The sequence below is a fragment of the Rhinopithecus bieti genome, unplaced genomic scaffold (genome assembly GCF_001698545.2).
Source record: "Rhinopithecus bieti isolate Rb0 unplaced genomic scaffold, ASM169854v2 scaffold_44745, whole genome shotgun sequence".
NCBI classification, from domain to species: Eukaryota; Metazoa; Chordata; class Mammalia; order Primates; family Cercopithecidae; genus Rhinopithecus; species Rhinopithecus bieti.
This window is the reverse complement of record NW_016818280.1, coordinates 933275-952375: the sequence shown is the minus strand read 5'-3', so window position 1 is coordinate 952375 and position 19101 is coordinate 933275. Positions and strand designations below refer to the sequence as shown.

General features: G+C 47.3%; 1 protein-coding gene across 7 annotated transcripts in view; it reads right to left on the bottom strand.

Annotated features, from left to right (window-relative positions):
- HIRA (histone cell cycle regulator) overlaps window positions 1-19101 on the bottom strand; it is a 107511-nt gene that overhangs the window by 59404 nt on the left and 29006 nt on the right. For 5 of the 7 annotated variants that reach the window (XM_017856659.1, XM_017856663.1, XM_017856660.1 and 2 more), the window contains 7 exons: window positions 12961-13056; window positions 11780-11940; window positions 9337-9504; window positions 7140-7253; window positions 3539-3609; window positions 2782-2887; window positions 601-816 (listed from right to left, as the gene is read on the bottom strand). In XM_017856659.1, coding sequence (XP_017712148.1) covers window positions 601-816; window positions 2782-2887; window positions 3539-3609; window positions 7140-7253; window positions 9337-9504; window positions 11780-11940; window positions 12961-13056 — 932 coding nt within the window. Of the gene's footprint in view, window positions 1-600; window positions 817-2781; window positions 2888-3538; window positions 3610-7139; window positions 7254-9336; window positions 9505-11779; window positions 11941-12960; window positions 13057-14032; window positions 14205-19101 lie in introns of those variants that run through there. The other 2 variants (XM_017856664.1, XM_017856661.1) reach the window with 2 other exon arrangements.

The following is a 19101-nucleotide window of genomic DNA, read 5'->3' as shown; positions in this document are numbered from 1 at the left end:
ACCTCAAGTGATCTGCCTGCCTCAGCCTCCCAAAGTGCTGGCATTACAGGCGTGAGCTGCCGTGCCTGGCCTGAGGTAGGGATTTTCAAACTGACTTTCAAAATAGAACCCTTCCTTCCACAGAAAGCTCGTAACTAGGGGTTTTCTCTCATTCTTTATATCTGAATTGCCTGGAGGAGGTTTGTCAGCCTACACAGGCTCCTGGAGATGGTTTCAACTCCCCAAGCAATAACATTCCCTACCCTTTTCCTGCCCCATTTCCAACCCCTTCTCATCAAACATGGCTTCCAGATGAAGAAGGGGAACCCACAGAAGTCTCCTAAGGGCAGAGACTGAAATCCACTGTTGTTAGCATCTAGGATTTCCTAGAAAGGCCAGCAGGATAAAGTTCGTAAGTTCTTACAAGAGATGACCTCCTCTGGGCTCCTGGGGATAAGGTCTTTGATACAGGGGATCCAGGCCCCATGCAGCAGTGGCTGCTAACCCATGGATCCCGTGCCAAACTGAACAAATCCCTTCCTTCCCACCACTGGTATCTGCCCTTCACCCTGTCCCTGGGCATATGTACATGTCTTTAGTGCCATCAGGCAGGGCTCTCACCTTCCTGATATCTTCAAGACTCTCCCCATTGACGACACCTGCGACTGAGGTGGCTGAGCCCATCTCCCTGGTCGTGGCACTCTTCTGGTCCAGCTGCTGTTGCTGCTGCCTCCGTTGGTACTTGAGCATCTCAGGGTTCTCAATGACGGCTGTGGAGAGCTGGGCCTCGGTCATGATGGCCAGGCTCTTGCCATAGGTGGACTGGTGAATGCGGCTCTGGGGAAGCAAGAGAGGCAAAACATGCCAGAGTGAGCATCAGTGTGGCCAGTGCTGCCCACCATTAGGCAAACCACAGCAGGGCTCTCCTGGCTCTGAGCAGAGAAGGGACTCAAGGCCAACTCCCCCTTGCCTCCCACCCTATTCTGTCTGTCCCTCATTCGACAGCTCTCTTGATGTCTCATGCTCTCCCTCGATGTTTATGGCCTCCCTTGTATCTGTAGCTGGGATGACAGTAAATGAGACAGCCAACAAGACAACACTGCCCCACAGTCTGGTGCAAAACAAATAACAATCCACAGTGCTACAACGGAAAGGAAGATACTCAAGGTGCTAACTTAAGGCTCTTAAGGACCCAAATGCATTTGGGAATCAGATCCTAGAACAAGAGTCTACTTTCACAGCTCATTTGCAGCCATCAGCCCTGTGGTTGGAAGTCCCCATTGGCCTGCTTACAGTGTCTCTAAGAGTATGGGAAGGCCTGGCACAGCAGAGATAGGGAGCCTCCTTTACTCCCACCCCTCCTAGCATGTCATCATACTCCCCTCCCCCTAGGCCCTCGTAGTCTTGTCCCCTAACAAGCTAGACAGGAGCCTCATGAGAGCAGAGATGGTATCCCCAGCACACTGTAATAACTGCTGTACATGAAAGTGCATGAGCAACAGACTTCCATGGGATGTGCAAATGTCCAACGTGGGATTCTGCCCAAGAACAGGGACTGTAGTTAACAGGATATCTGCTTTACACCAGAGTATGGGTTGAGAGGCAGCATTCCAAGAGAGGTGCCTTGGGACTCGCTCCTGCAGGGCTTGGATGTGGCCAGGAACCTCCTTCTCTTGCCATCTTGGCTCCTGCCCTTCTCTCCTGAGTCTATCCCCTGGAATCTCGAGGCAGAATTCAGGGTTTGGCCAGGGTTTCCCTGGTGTTCCTCCAACATGGAGTCCTAGCCTGTGACTTGGGAAATGGTAAGCAGATGGGTTATTAGGCTCCCAGAGTGACTCCAAGGGAGTGCATAGTGATCCCCAGGTACCTGATGACAGTGACAAGATTGGAGGAGGACCTGAGGCCACTGAGATACTCATTCCTTCATGGAAAAATGATGGGGTGGCAGGACCTATTCTAAGTGCAGTCACTAAGGCACACCTCTCCCCCAAAGGGGTTCACATTTTAGTGGGGAGGTCACACTGTAGGTTAAGAGGAAGCTTCCACCAGCAAATAAGGTCATACGAGAGAGCTGCCAGCCTGCTCTGGGCTTTCAAAGAGCTCCCTTCAGACACATACACACATCCTACAAAGCAGGGGCAGGTTTCTAAGTCTATGGTAGGTGAAGCAGGGTTTTTCTCAAAGCCTGGAAGAAGGACACAGAGACCCCATCACCCCGGCAGAACACAGAGGGGAGGTGGCCTGGCCCAGAGGCAGCAGGCCTGGTTCCCTCTTCTGACCTAAGGGTCACACACAGTCTGGGCAAAGAGCCATGCTATTTTCTGAGGCTTAGTTTCCATATCCACGAAATGTATAAGCCCTGCCTGGAAGGGTTTTGTGCAATTTAAATGAAATCATATATGCAAAACACATTCCCAGAGCCTGGCACACAATACGTTCTAAGAAATGACCAATATTACTACCATGAAGGGGAAAATGACATGAGCAGGGGCCCCTGAGGAGTCACTTCAGCTCTTTCCCAGAGCAAAAACCTCCCAGTGGATGGCCTATTATCAGCTCAAGAAGAGATGCCTAAAATAGTTCTACTCTTAACTCCAGGACTTATTTCTGAAATGGGAACTCGTTTTTTAATTGATCTATTTTGTAAAGGATTACAAGATATAAAAGACAAATATTCCATTACATGTTAAGAAATGACGTGTCTGTGAATCCCACAAGAAGAGGGTGTAGTCAAAGGGGTCTCTCAGAGCTATTGTGGCTATGGTCACAGAGCACCCAGCAGCACAAGGGCCATCAGCCTACCTTCTCCTCCTCGCTCAGGGGATCGCCAAGCTCATCCTGGGAGAAGTCGAGGAATGCCACAGAGCCATCCATAGAGCACACCAAGATGCCCAGCCCATTCAGAGTCCTGAAAGACATGGCCATCAGCAGCCTGGTAGCAAGAGCCCCAGGCAGACACATATGCCATAGTAGCTGGCCTGTGAGGATGGTGGGCAGTGTTCTAGGGAGATGCTGGAAACTCCTGGTTCCCTTCTGTGGCCTGAGGGTGGGGGGGCGGGGGGCGACAATTGTGTTCCAAAGGACCCTGGTGTTCTTTAGTTCTAAGCAGGTGTACACAGTATCCCTTACCATATATTCTGTAGGAATTTTCAATTTTACTTATCTTACTTTTGAAACTATTAAAATAAAAAAAAAAACTTGACAAACTATACATATAAATCAGGTCACTGAGAAGCAGAAAGTGTGCTTCTGACTCTGGTTCATGCGATGACGGAGTAAAGTAGAACCCACTAGGATCACGTCATTCTCCTCATCTTAGACAAATCCTGAAAAGGCATTTTCCAGTAGCAAATCCTGCACAGGCAGGACATTCTCACAGCAGCAGGTACACTGCTGCCAGTTTCCAAAACATGTGTAAACAGCACTCCTGGTCTGGGCCACTATGACACCTGGGGAGGGGTCGCTGGCCACCTGACCCTAGTCACATCCAGGAGGCCTCACGTTCCATTGTGTGGCTTCTCCTTTCTTAACCTATTCCAGTAAGTAGAATCCACCTTACCAGGAAATATCCATGATGGATTTGTCAAACAGTTCATGGATCACCACCAGCGGCCGTTTTAGACATGTGAGCTGGAAGGAAAGACACAGCCAAGGTTAACGAAATTACTAAAATTCCCTTCTGTATTCAGCTCAGTTAACATAACCAACCTAGAAGCTTTGGTCAGAGCGGCTGCTGATATTTAAGGCATCTTCAACTCTATTCAAACTACAGCTGCAGAGATCCCAAACTGTGGGTACCAAAGCCTGCCAAAAATGTGCATGCTACCTAGAGTGGACCCTGCCTCCAGGGCTTGCTGTGGTCTGACAGAGGAAATAGCTTTATACACAGACAACTAGCAATGGAGAAGGCAGAGTGGGAGTGGGTTTCTGAAGGACTATGGTCGGAGCAGAGGGACAGCCCCAGAGTGGACCTCTGAGAGAGTCTATGGAGCAGGAGACAGGATAGCAAAGCCTAGACAGCGGATGAAGCACCCTGAGAGAGAACACAACACATTTTCCCTGGGCCCAAGGGACTCTGGATAAGGTAGAATGAGCCTTATCCAAGGCTCATTCTACACTATGTGCAGGTAGTACAGAAATACACACCTGGGCCCTTAATCTAGGCCCAGTTACTGACTATTAATACTTTGATGAATTATTTTCTTCTATTTTGTGCAAATATTTATTTTATTCTTCAAAGTAAGAATTTATTTTATTCAAATTTCTTTTATTCTTCATGGTTGTGTCTGTTTTTTCATTTAACACACAATAAGTATGTCATTAAATATCTTGTAAAAGTCTCTTTTGGATGACTGCGTAGCATGCACTGTGTGCATATTCTCTACTGAGTCACTCAATTGCTGGTATACATGCTGACTCCACATTCCCACAGCTATGGTAGGCTCTTCCTCTTGTGCACAAGTGCCTGGCTACCCTGCGGGCTAGCCCTGAGCTGCAGGATGATGGGCTGGGAAGAAACACACTTCCTCACAGGATGGTGGGCTCCCACAGGTGCTGCTGTAGCTTCTGGGAGGCTGTGGGGCTGAGCATCCCAATGCAGCCTGAGACTGCTGTGTGGGGAAGGAGAAGCTGTGTCTACCCTAGTGCTGGATAGGGGGCTGAAGTCTGAACTATCTGGAACCCACATTAAGAATCTTGCCTCCACCTTAATTCCACTTCTAGAAAAAGCTGCCTTGTCCCTCCTCCCATAAATGTGCCTACAGACCCCTCAGAAATCTGCAGGCTGTGTGACTGCCTGACCTGAGCATTCTAAGAAATATGGGCATCACAGTCAGTGATGTTTTGGTTGCAGCACCACAAACAGGGCCTCTGGCTGGGAGGAAACAGGGAAGGTCCCCTGAACGGCTCTCTGTGGTACTGTGGTTCAGGTTCCAGAATGGGTGTTAAGTGAATACTGGGCCTAAAAAAAGAAAAAAAATCACAACGCACACAGTAACAGATTTCTCTATAACAAACTAATAAATGCAGCCAGAGGATAACCTTCAAACCCAGAACACTCAAACTTGCTCTGCTTATAGGGACACTTTTTACAAAACAAAACAAAAAACAAATTTAATGTGTGTGCACTTTGCTTTATCAAACTTTAAATATATTGGCACCTTGATGCTCAGCAGCAAGACTGCTCCCTGCACTGCATGTAAAGGTGTCTCTCACCACACAGTCAGGTCACAGCACACCAGTCCCTGGCAGTGAGAAACTTAACCCTTCAAGAGCTCTCACTTAGAAATAGCCACAGTTCTTACTCTTGGGTTCTCATTCGCCAACTACCATTGAACATATCTGCTGAGAACCTACTCTGTGGAGGGCACTGAGTTAGGAAGGTGAGAGGAACAATGAAACTCAAGACACATCGGGCTGGGTGTGGTGGCTCACACCTGTAAGCCCAGCACTTTGGGAGGCCGAGGCAGGTGGATCACCTGAGGTCAGGAGTTTGTGACCAGCCTGAACAACATGGTGAAACCCCATCTTCACTAAAATTACAAAAAAATTAACCGGGTGTGGTGGCCTGTAATCCCAGCTATTCAGGAGGCTGAGGCAGGAGAATCGCTTGAACCGGGAGGTGGAGGCTGCAGTGAGCCAAGAAGCCAAGATCGCACCACTGCACTCCAGCCTGCTGGGCAATAGAGGGAGACTCCGTCTCAAAAAAAAAAAGAAGCTGAAGACATCGCCTCCTCTCAGGGGATGCAGTGAGTGAGGAGCACCAGGCTCATAACCTTACCCATCACAGCATCACCCAGGAGTGAAATGGACTAACAAATGGAGGCGTCAGCTTTCTGTGTGTCTTTTTCTGTTGACATAAGCACTTATCTATCTTGGTTATATGCCTAGGAGTGGAAGTGCTCCAGGTCATGTGCCTAGCTGTGGTAGAAACTGCCAAACAGTTTTCCCAAGTGCTCATGCCAGCGTAAACACCTGTCAGCAACACCTGTATCAGTTCCAGCTTATCATGTCCTTGCTGACACCTGGTACTATCTTTTTTTTTTTTCTTTAATTTTAGCATTCTACTCATAGGTATGTACTCACAAATAAATGAAAACATATGTCCACATAAAGACTTATACAAGAATGTTCATATCAGCTTTAGTCATAATATCTCAGAACTGGAACAACCTTAATGTCCATCAACAGGAGACTGTATAAACAAATTGTGGTGTATTCATACAGTGGAATGCTACACCGAAATTATAAGGAATAAAATATTGTTAAGTGCAGCAACATACACGAATCTCAAAAACACTGTGCCAAGCAAAAGAAATGAAGACACAAAGAAGCAAGCACCACACAATTGCATTTATATGAAGTTCAAGAGCAGGCAAAACTCATCAGTATAACAGGCCATTAGAGTGGTTGCTTTGGTGGTGAGGAAGGTCTTGACTGGGGAGGGACAAAGGGACAAAAAGGAGTGCTCTAGGGAGTGATGACACTGGTGTGTAAACATGTATGATAACTCACCAAGCTGTACCTTTCAGGTGAATACACTTTATATAAAGATTTTTCTTTTTTTCTTTTTTTTTTTTTGAGACGGAGTCTCGCTCTGTCGCCCAGGCTGGAGTGCAGTGGCGTGGTCTCGGCTCACTGCAAGCTCCGCCTCCCGGGTTCAGGCCATTCTCCTGCCTCAGCCTCCTGAGTAGCTGGGACTACAGGCGCCCGCCACCAAGCCTGGCTAATTTTTTGTATTTTCACCATGTTAGCCAGGATGGTCTCAATCTCCTGACCTCACGATCCGCCTGCCTCGGCCTCCCAAAGTACTGGGATTACAGGTGTGAGCCACCGTGCCCGGCCATATAAAGATTTTGGGAAGCAAGCCCAAGATGCTGCTCATGGCATTGACCACTGAGGGTGCTGCCCGAGCCTGGACACAAGAGCTGGTCTAGCTGGGGGTCAAGGTGGCCTCTCCTGGCTGGGCACAGACCCAGTCTTCAGCACTTCCTTCTGGGAGAGCAGGAGAGCCTGTGAGCTTCCAAGGAGGGGCTGACCCCGGGTGCAGAGTAGAAGTACACTCTGAGCATCACCCAAAGCAGGTCGCTCTTTCCTCCACTCGCTACTTTGCCAACCTACACCTCCCGTCCTGCAACAAAAGCTCAGGATAGCAAGCTCACCCAGACAGAAAGCGAGCGGTCCTTGCTGCCAACAGCGCAGCAGCAGTACGGGCAGCTGGGCTTGGCAGAACTCCCATTCTTCTGCTTCTTTTTGAAGATTTTTGGGTTGAATTTCTAAAGCCAAATAACAAATGTTAAAAATAATTAATCAAGCATGAGGCATGTCCCCTGTGCCCAAGTCCCAACCCGCTGAAAGGAGTCTCCCACAGACATTCTCTGAGTCCAGGCACTGAGCATGCATTTCATCTTCCTGACCACCTATGAGGCATCTGGCTGATGATGGAAAGGAGGCTTAGGGAGGTCAGAAAGTATGTGCGGAGGCACCAAATGATTAAGCTGGGAAATGCAGATTTGAAACTAGCACTACCAAACTCTCCATTTCTGAAGCATGCCAAGTAGAGGGGATGGGTAGCTATTGAAACTAGCCTTCTCAATTCCCTCTGGCCTGGCAGGGCCAGCCCTAGGACCTGCAGAAAAGCTAAGCCTGCAAGGGGGCTTCAGAAACAAAGACCTTCTCACTCCCTATCTCCTAAGGGAGGCCAAGGGGATGGGCAGGAGGGGTGTGAACCTCTGAAGTCCTAAATTTCTTCTTGCCTCACTGCATTTATTGTTCTGTCATAACTGTCTAGCAGAGATCTGCTTAGTCAGAGAGTCATTTGTGATCTCCCTGGGCCAGTGGCCACGGCAATATCACACAAAGGTGCCTAGTTGGCTGCTTAGTCCAGGGAGCTACCCCCAGAGTAACTTGTCTTTGTTTTTGGAAAGGATGAAAGCACTCACTGAGCTCCCAGCCACCTTCCTGGATTTAAAGCGGGTGGGCGCTCTGGGAATCCCCAACCTAGGACAACTGAGGGCAGAGGAAGGAGGGTTCCTAAAAGTCTGATGTCAGGTAGCCTAGAGATGTTTTAATTCCAGAGGGTAGGCAGGAATGGTCGGGGTGCATAGAGACTGAAGAATATGGAACTCAGAGGCATGTCCCTGGGCTTACTGTTTCCAACACCAATGAGGCTGCAGGGCCTTGGGAGCTCTGTGAGCCATAGGCAGGCGGCGTGATCTCCCAGAGCCACTAATGAAGTGGTTGTGAGGACTGCATGGGAGAATCAGGTAGAGCACTAACCATGAAGCAGTGATTTCCAAAGACTTTAGCAACAAAGCTCTGGTTCAAACAAAACCCTACACGGACTCCAAAACCAAAAAATTTAATATGTAATATTTTATTTATACAAAATTTGTGTTTTAAGGTACAGTATATAGATACTTATTATCTTTTTTTTTTTGAGATGCAGTCTTGCTCTACTGCCAGGCTGGAGTGCAGTGGCACAATCTCGGCTCACTGCAACTTCCACCTCCCGGGTTCAAGTGATTCTCTTGCCTCGGCCTCCTGAGTAGCTAGGATTACAGGCGCACGACACCATGCCCGGCTAATTTTTGTATTTTTAGTAGAAATGGGGTTTCACCATGTTGCTCAGGCTGGTCTCGAACTCCTGACCTCGTGATCTGCCCATCTCAGCCTCCCCAAAGTGCTGGGATTATAGGCGTGAGCCACCGCATCCGGCAGATACTTATTATCTATTCAAACACAGGCAAAAATGAGTCCATTTTCTTCAGGGTCTTGGATGATCCTTAAGTTTATATCAACTTTAGCCCACCAATCTGTTTATTTTATTGGCTGCCCAGTGTTGAGAAAATCCTGGTTCTCACAGATTATTTGCAACTACTTAACGGCTTGCCTTGGGCTCTCTCAGGACACTATTTAATTAAAGTCATGGAGAAGCATAAGACGAGTGGCCAGACAACCTCACGCCTAAGGAATGACAGCAGCTTCCAACTTAGTGATCTATGGCATGGCCTTGCACCTGTGGTTGATGCTGCCAGGTGTGGGGACAAGTGCAGTGCTTAGTGGGTGCACCAGAATCCTACCTGTAATCACTGGAGCCAGGTGAGGGGGGCACTGTGCTTGGGCACCCCTGAGCATACCTGAGTGTGTAAAAGGCTGATGTGGAGCTACAATGTTCCTAACCCAAGACTGATTTTGGTGATGTTTACCATGTAAAGTTTGCCAAGAAATCAACCAAGTACATACTCTACTTTGTAAAACTAGCTTTTAAATATTTAAGTATAACTATTCAAAATAAACCAAGAATTAATATTTGCTGAATCTTGGAGCCCATCTTCCTTCAGTTCCCTGGGCACTCACCACGACAGTCACAGCTTTCCGGTGCCCAACAAAGTCCATGTTGGTCTTCCATCCCTCCCGTTCGATGATCTGGGCAGTGGGGCCTGAGTTGTTCATGGCATGGGCAGACACTAGGTAATGCCCATCAGGTGACCAGCTGAGCCGCAACACATGGGTCGTTCCTCCACACTGAAAGAAGCATCTGCACTTGAAAGGAGCTCATGGTCACCATTGTGACCAAAACTCTGGCCTCAAGGATAAAGTTAAACTTCAATTTATAAATGTGTGATGGTGGAGCATGCACCCCAAGCTTCTGGCAACAGTGACAGTTTCTGTGTCTCCAGATGGCCCAACCAAAAAGGGCTCTGCGAAATGAATTTGGAAACTGCAGCATCCTATACTCCCCCAGAGGAGCTGAACAAAGCAATACAGTACAGAAGTGTAGGCCCTGAGGAGATTTGCAGGAAGGCTACCTGTTTGAACCATAGCCTCTGTGTGGGCCAAATCTCTCTGGCCACTGACCCAATTCTTCTGTGTAGCACCTATTAACCCACAGCATGGCATCTGCACAGCATCCTCAAGATATACTCTGGTGAGGAAAAAGCCCTTTTTAACCCAGGAGCCTGGCAGAAGCCTGTGTCTGTAATGTAGCTGATGACCGTGAGGCACCACCTACTCTCTTGAGCCTGTTGCCTCACCCAAAGTGTGGTAAGGACACCTGCAAGGGAGAAGAGGTTTGTAACGTCCTTATAAACTGTAAAAGGAACAGTAGAAAGGCACTGTTCCCCCAACCTGGACTGGGGACTGAGGCAGAATATCCCTTTACATTATTCCTCCTGCAAAATGAGATGACATGGGTCCAGAGCCAGCTCCCTGAAGCTCAAGGTGGGCCCAGGGCAGTTCTAAAGACTTAAGGGTTAAGATCATGATTTCACAGCTCTAGAGCAGGACAGGACAAACCAGGGCCTGCGTGTAGTGAAATCACCCACTTCAGCTCCCAGCCTAGGCCATAGATCCACCCCCTACCCGGAAGGATGGGCCCACCCAGTAGAGGCTGAAGAGTACTACCAGCTCCTGCTGGTACTTATAACACTCCTAAAGCCGTCCCTAGGAGTCCACCTCATGGGACCCCAATGCCTAGCAGTCAGAGCCCTGAAGAACTCCAGAAGGAGCAAAAGCTCTTCAGGGCAAAACTAAGTAAGGTAAAAACCAGTAGTCATATACCTAGCCCAGGAGCTGGTGTTGTGCGGGGAGAAGTGAACATATGACTATCACCTTACTTTTGCAGTCATCCTGACCAGTGGGCAAATGCCTGCTCTTCCTGCAAACCTTCACTCATGTGTCCCTTGCTCTGTGAAGTCTTCCCTGATGCACTCACCTCTCCTGGGTTGTTTCTGCACTCTGGACCACTCCATCATCATGCAACTAATGGGAATGCCTGTCTTTCCTAAGCAGCTTTAAGCTTCAAGAGGAGAGACTCCATCTCAATCCACTTATATCTTCCTGTGCCCAGTTACTGCCTTCTATACAGTAGACACTTAATAAATGTGTAATGAACAATGGTGATCCTGAGCTTTCATTCCATTTGAAATCAGAACTCAAATAAAGGAAGAGTAAAATACTAGAGAAGCTACTGCAGTCTGATTTCCAAATGTGCAAACTGTACTGCTAACTCCAGCCAGGAAAAAAGGCCCCTGAACTGCAGGGCGCATATCAACAAGCACAGGGGATGGCACAAGAGTCTCCTCCATCCTGCCCTGGCCCCCAGCAAGCTGCTCTGCAGGAGGCTCAGAGGAAATTCCACACTATAAGCAGCAGTTTTATCCACGTCTGTGGGAGTGAGCTGGGTGACAGAATGATGTGGAGACATCTCTAAGGTTCACTTCAACTTTAAACCTATAAATCTGGGCTGGGTGCAGGGGCTCATGCCTGTAATCCCAGCACTCTGGGAAGCTGAGACAGGTAGATCACCTGAGGTCAGGAGTTCGAGACCAGCCTGGCCAACATGGCGAAACTCCGTCTCTATTAAAAATACAAAAATTAGCTGGGTGTGGTGGTGGGTGCCTGTAATACCAGCTAATCAGGAGGCTGAGGCAGGAGAATTGCTTGAACTTGGGAGGCGGAGGTTGCAGTGAGCCAAGATCATGCCACTGCACTCTAGCCTGGGCAACAAGAACGAAACTCCATCACCAAAACAAAACAAACAAAAAACAACAAAACTATAAATCCCTTTCATTTCAAAGATGGAAATTAAACAGCATCTCAGAAATGAAGGATTTTGTATTATCTGACTCTTAGGGCCAGAGTCCCACCCCAGAGAGCCTTGGTGAATCCGTTCAGGCCCCCAGACTCGGTGCATTCCCTAGGTGGCCTGGCCCATGGCCAGCTCCCTCTCTGCACACAGAAGTCAGGAAGGGGCTGGGGCAGTTGCTGGGGCTCAGCTCTCTGAGCTGTCACCACTTACCTCATCAAAAGGCTTGGTGATGCTGGTCTCCAACTGCCAGTCCAGCGTCCTCCACACCTTTAGGCTGCGGTCATCAGCTTGAGAGGCTATGTATTTACCAACAGGGTCCCATGTCAACCCTTTGACCAAGCCAGAATGACCTCTCAGAGTAGCTAGAATTTCTGTGAAGAAAAAAGGAATGTGGAGAGATGTCATCTGGGGAAAATGTGACCTCAATCCATGGGCCATGGGATGGACATGCAAGAGAGGGGACTCAGCAGTCTGCCCTGGCCAGCCCCCACACCAGGCAGAAGCAGAAGGGCCTCCTTATTTGATCTCCATCAAGGCAAAAGCCAATTAAAGAAATGACTGCATCAAGGAGGCAGGCACCAAGGGGCCAGTTCTGATCCAGGTCTTATCTGTATCTAGCGGCCCTGCCTATGGCTGCCCTTCCTGGGCTGTGACACCAGCACTTCTGACGTTAGCCTCCCTGGTAGCTCCCTGATAAGGAGGAGGCCTACCAGCTCAAAGGGCCACATAGTGGCTCAGTCTTTTGTAAGTTATGGCTAAAGACAAAGGTGTGTACGATGGTACCCCATATAGATCTGTAATCCAAATGCTACTCCAGTCTCTAAAGTTGCCCTCTCCATAGCCAGACTGAGTGTTTCCATACATGCTGGTGGCTTTCAAAGAGTTAAAATGACCTGGATCCATGAGGAAAGCATACTTCAAACACAGAGCTAAAATATGAGAAGAATCTTACTAGTTATAACTGTGCCAGGTTATGCCATCTGTTGTGACTTTAGAAAAATCAATCTTTTGCAAAACTGGGTTTGTGTTAGGCCATATCTACTCAAGGGTTTCACAGAGGAGATGGTGACTGAGCTGAGCCCAGAGCCCAGTGGTGGGGGTGCACATAGCAGGTTTGGGAGTACCAGGGTCCCCAACAACAGCTGCCCGTCCACTACCCTCATGATCTGTGGCATACCATGCTAGCACTCAGCTACTATTTTTCTTAAGCATTAATCTCTTTTTAAAGCTTAAGCAAATGTTAGCGATAAAGAAAAACTGACAAGACACATAAATCCTAGGCCACTGTCATACATCTGTTGCCACCAAGACTACGGAGACAGCCCAACCCTTGCTCCAGAAACTGACAAGAAGTACTGCTCGCTGTTAACCAGTCAGAGGAGGCCCCAGACCTGGGAACTTTACAGCATTCCAGATGACGACAGTGTTATCCACGCTGCACGAGGCTAGCCAGGCGTCATGGGGAGACCATGCTACATCCATCACATCTGAAAGAAGACAGAGGGTTCTGGTGAGATCTTTTACCCGGCAATGCCCTTGTCTATTAGCTTGGCCAGTGCCCCTGGGACCTGGGACCTCATAACAACTCTGGTATTTTTTAACCAACCTGAAAAAACTCCCCCCAAAATTTTTCAATTGGTCATAAATTTAAAGCATCTAACCGACCCCAGTGCCTCACTCCTTTTACAGATGAAGCAACTGAGGGTATGGTTCAGAGCTTGGGCACCGTATGGCACCACACCCATGCATGAGAGCCTGCTACTTCGTGGGTCTGTGGCCTGGAGCATGCTTCTCAGCCCTGCTGACTAGATTTGCCAATCATAACAGGGCCTTCCTCCAAAAGCCTTCTGAGCATGAGACATGGTGGGTAAAGCACATGGCAGAATGCCTGACACAGTCAGAACTCCAGGGCTGCTGACAACTGAACACAAGTCATCTTGAGGCCCTTGTCTGGTTCATGGACTGGGTCTCATCTCCCAGACCCTGATTCGCTACGGAGCCTCCAAACAGAATTAATCACATTCACTTCTTTGTGACTCCATTTTATCATTTGTCAAGTGCAGATCAAAAAACAAAATCTAGACCAGGTGCAGTGGCTCACACCTGTAATCTCAGTATTTTGGGAGGCTGAGGTGGGCAGATCACTTGAGCCCAGAAGTACAATACCAGCCTAGGCAACACGGCAAAACCGCATCTCTACAAAAAATTGGCTGGGCATGGTAGCACATGCCTGTATCCCCAGCTACACCGGAGGCTGAGGTGGGAGGATCACTTGAGCCCAGGGAGGTCAAGGCTGCAGTGAGTCATGATTGTGCCACTGCACTCCAGGCTGGGCAACAGAGTAAGACCCTGTCTCAAAAAACAAACAAAAAAACCAATGAAACAACCCCAAAACCTATCTTCATAGGGTCACTGTAAGGATTAAATGTGATAAACTGCTGCAACACCATGCCAGGCACACACCAAGGCATCGATGAGGGTCCGTTGTGACGATGGTGCCAACCTTGCCTATCCTGCCATCAGGGGTGAAGGGCGCAGTCTTAGTTATTTCTCTAACCTCAGCGCCTGGTGCAGTGCTAGGTATACAGAAGAATGATTGATGAGTTGAAGAAACAAACATAGCAGCAAGGTAACAGCTATCAAGTGCTTTCTTTGTACAAGAGGTTTAAGCAAAAATATTCCAAATATCTATTGTATCTTTTCTAGTTTAAAAAAAATCTAGTGACAGTTTAACAGGTTTTTTTCACATTGTCTCACATGCTGTGGTTCACATTTTGTATTCTAAATGCCTATGTGATCTTCACAGCTTCTTTCCTTTTTTGCCCTGCATTCTATGTGGTTGAGAGCATTCACTACTATTAATTGACCTAATTTAACACTGAAGGTTAACTGGATTTCAGTGTTTTGGGCCCGTGTGTACGTGTCAGTCTCCACACTCTGGATTATTTCTCTGAGACGCATACCCCAGAGTGCGAATCCTGGGCAGAATATCCGAGCATCCTCACAGGTCTGGATTCTCATAAAACTATAGACTGCTTTTCCAAGATCCCTGTGGTTTTATATTTCTACATGCAGACTGTTTGCTTCAAAACTCTCTTAATTAGCATTGAGGATGATGACTTTTTCCCCTTCCGACTTATTTATTAAGTACATTTTTATATTTTAAATTTTGAGTTAGATTATTAGTGAAAGCATTTGTCTCTTACCTAATGTCTTTTTGGACTGATTTGCTGACTTATTGTGGCTATTTACTGGGAAGGGTTTTGGGCAGTGGGTCTAACAACATAAACACAGTGCCTACAAAAATGAAGAAAACAACAACTTTCTCTAGGAACTGAGAGTCCTGGAGGGGCAGACATGCAAACACCAGGACAGCAGGGGAGTGCCCACATCCTAGAACAGAGAATATGTGGTCAGGTGGGAGCCCAGAAAGGAGAAGGGATTTTCTTAGCAATCTCCACAGACACACATAATGCAGCTATTAACTGCAAATTTCACCTCTTTACCTTTTCATACTGTAGGAGTTTTATGGAGTAAAATCTGTTATTCTCCTTTGTGATTTCTTCTATTGCCTTGTTAACCTTGAAAAATATTCTCTCTGCTAGAGGTCTGGTAAATATTCAATTCTATTTTTTCCTTGTGTAGTTATTTAGAATGTTTCTCTCTTTAATATCTGGATTTATTTTGGTATGTGCTGTATTCGGTGAGGATCGAAATTAATTTCTCCTCACTAACTGTTTAATAGTTACTACGCCCCATATGAGGAAGAACCCATTTTGATAAGCGATGCCTCCTTTCACATCACACCAACTTCTTAGGTACACTGTAGCCTCCTTCAGTGTTGTGAGTTTACCCTCAAACCCATGATGTTTCTATCACTGGAACTTTGAATGTTTTTATCCATAACATTCTTATCCTTCCAGATGTCCTTTACAATCACTGCTGAGTAAATCCACACATGACATAATTTTCTCCTAAACTCCCAGTTTGGAGTTTCTGTCTTCAGACTATATAGCACCTCCTTTTTGTCGTGCATCTACACACACAGGAGACCCTTCCCTCACTTGTGGATTTACATTTCTGGCCACTGTTCTCACCATCATTCTTGGTGAGTCCAGGAGGATGATTCTTCTAACACCCCAGGCTCTTGGTTCCTTAAATTCCTCCTTCCCTTCTGATGACCTTGGTTTCTACTACTTTCACCCCATGGTCATGTCTAGAGGCCTTCCATGACAAATCACTGCAATCCGTCTCAATTCCAACCTTCCCACAGGCCAGCCATCAACCCCGTGCTCCTAGCTCACCCTCAGCTCCAACAGCACTTTCACACCATCAGGAACTCCAATCTACTGATGCTGCTATCCTCTCACCACCTGCCACCCACCTGGTACTTACCTCGCTCCTCCAGCTGACAGCCCACCACCACTCCCCCTTTTCTTCTCCTCCATCTTCCCACACGCCTGACAAAGCTCAGCTCCTCCCCTAGTGTTTTCTGAGTATCCTCCAATGACACCTCTGGCCCAATGACACTACATGAATATTGCACTTGCCTAGGCCCCCAGCAGCCTCCATGCTGTCAAGCCTAGCAGTCCATCCTTGGTCTTCACTTTGCCCCTCAGCAATAAGCTGTATGCTGCCCGTTCCCCTCTCCTTCAAACACTCTCTTCGCTGCCTCTTTTGTTACTGTTGTTGAGACAGGGTCTCACTATGACACCCAGGCTGCTGAGCTACTGGCCTCAAGTGATCCTCATGCCTCGGCTTCCTAAAGTGCTGGGATTACAGGCATGAACCACCATGCTTGGCTTCTTTTCACTGTCTTAACTGGCCTCTCCTAGCTTCTTTTGCCGGTTTCAGCTCTCCAATCCCTAGGCTCATCCTTGGACTCTGCTCATACCCAGAACCTCATATTTCCAAGATTCATATTTCCAAATGTCTACACAGTATGTCCCCTTACACTGGCAAACTTACCATGTCCAAAACCAAACTCCAAAACACTTCCCTTGACAAACATTTCTGTCCCACCTGCAGACTTCCTGCTTCAGGTTACATTCACTGCATCCTTTCCTCTGTCTGGACCATAGTCCGGGAAGCCATCCTGACTCCTCTGCTTATCTCATATCCCATATTCAATGCACCAGGAAATCCGCCTCTGACCACTTCTCACCACCTCCGTGTTATGACCGAAGCCCAAACCACCATTGTCTCTCCCTAGTTTTTCTGAGCGGCTCCTTTACTGGTCTTCCCAGTGCAGCCCTGAACCCCACAGGGTAGAATCCACACTGTTGCCAAAGTTCTCAACTCCTCTGCCCAGATCCCTGCTGAGTCTTCCTATTCTTGCTCAGAGAAAAGCCTTCACCATGGTCTCAAAGGCACACTCCCTCTCGCACCCTCCTCCACAGCCCAGCTCCCAAGGGTTCACTGGGCACACTAAGCACATATTTATGCTCCAGGGCCTTCGCACTGTCCCCTCATCGCCATCCAGTGTTCCTTCAAGTGTCACCTCCTCACTGAGCCCCCAGCACTCATCTTCCAGCTCCTTACAGGACTCTGCCCTCTAGGCTAATCTTCCAATCTCCTATACTACTCACTCGTCAGTCTCTTTTACAAGAACAAAACTCCCTGAGAGAAGAACAGTGCCTGGAACATGGCAGACACTCAATAAATGTTTGGTATATGGACAAGTAAATATTAATTTGGGGAAAAATGTATTTCATTTAGCCTTTGAATTTATGAAGCCATTTTCTATCTCTCAATGTTTATATCTTTAAATGTTTGTGATTTAAGTCGTAGAAATCTAATTTATTTCTTGGTAAGATTACTTGTTCCTGGATATTTATAACTTTTGATTCCACTATGTATAATTCTTTTTTTATCATGAGTTATTCTAATTGGCTATTAGTAGCAAAAGATAAATAATTTAAAATTGTTCTGAGGCCAATATAAAGACTCATTAGTTCTAAGTATTTTTCAGTGCTTTATTTGTTCCAAGAGCCTTATTATCCTATGGTTTTTCTTAATATGAAATAATGTCACCTTCATTTCCTTTTTGTCTTATTTTCCAGTTTCTGTTTAACTGTGTTGCAGAAATTCCAGAGCAAGAAATTAAATGACAACACCCATCATTGTCTTTTCTTGATATAAACCACAACCAGGCTTAACTGTGAACTGTAATATTTGCCATGGGTTTGAAAAAGACTAAGGACTCTACCATGTTAAGGAAACAGCTTTAGCCCAGGTGTGATGGCTTGCGTCTGTAATCCCAGCACTTTGGAAGGTGCAGGTGGGAGGATCTCTTGAGCCCAAGAGCTCAAGACCAGCCTGGGCAACATAGTAAAACCCCATCTCTACAAAAAATAAAAAAAATTAGGCCGGGCGCGGTGGCTCAAGCCTGTAATCCCAGCACTTTGGGAGGCCGAGACGGGCGGATCACGAGGTCAGGAGATCGAGACCATCCTGGCTAACATGGTGAAACCCCGTCTCTACTAAAAAATACAAAAAACTAGCCGGGCGAGGTGGCAGGCACCTGTAGTCCCAGCTACTCAGGAGGCTGAGGCAGAAGAATGGCGTGAACCCAGTGAGCCGAGATCGTGCCACTGCACTCCAGCCTGGGCAACAGAGCGAGACTCTGTCTCGAAAAAATAAATAAGTAAAATAAAATAAAAAGTACAGTTTCTTACCCCTGCCTCTAGACATACCGATTATTAAAAATCTCCTGTGAGGGATGGGTCTGGTGTTTGGGAACCAGCACACTCTCTCCTGACCTCCCACAGCAGGGTGAATGCTACCACCAGTTGACCAGTCATAAGACTTTGTCTTCTTTCTGTTTCTAAAAGAGAGTTCCTCATTTTCCCTTAGCAAATAGGGAAAGACGAAAAAAAAAAAAAGAGTTCTTTCCTACAGCTAACCTAAATCTTGGCTGCATTTCTAGGCCTCTCTTCTATATAATAACTTCACTGATGACTTTCAGAGTTTGCTTTCTTCACCTTGAATGTTCTGGGTTTATTTCTTCATTCAGTAAAAATTAATTCAGCACCTCCTACTTGCTAGGTACTTTAGTAGCTGTTGGGGAGATGAGTAAAATGGACACTATCCTTGGCCTTTGCAGGGAGTCAGACAGTTAAATTTGCAACGTTGGCCAGGTATGGTGGCTCACGCCTATAATCCCAACACTTTGGGAAGCCAAGGCAGGAGAATCGCTTGAAGTTAGGAGTTTGAGAACAGCCTGGGCAACATAATGAGACCCTATCTCTACAAAAAATTTTAAAAATGACCGGGCGCGGTGGCTCACGCCTGTAATCCCAACACTTTGGGAGGCCAAGACGGGCGGATCACGAGGTCAAGAGATCGAGATCATCCTGGCTAACACTGAAACCTCGTCTCTACTAAAAATACAAAAAATTAGCTAGGCACGGTGGCAGGTGCCTGTAGTCTCAGCTACTCGGGAGGCTGAGGCAGGAGAGTGGCGTGAACCCGGGAGGCGGAGCTTGCAGTGAGCTGAGATCCGGCCACTGCACTCCAGCCTGGGTGACAGA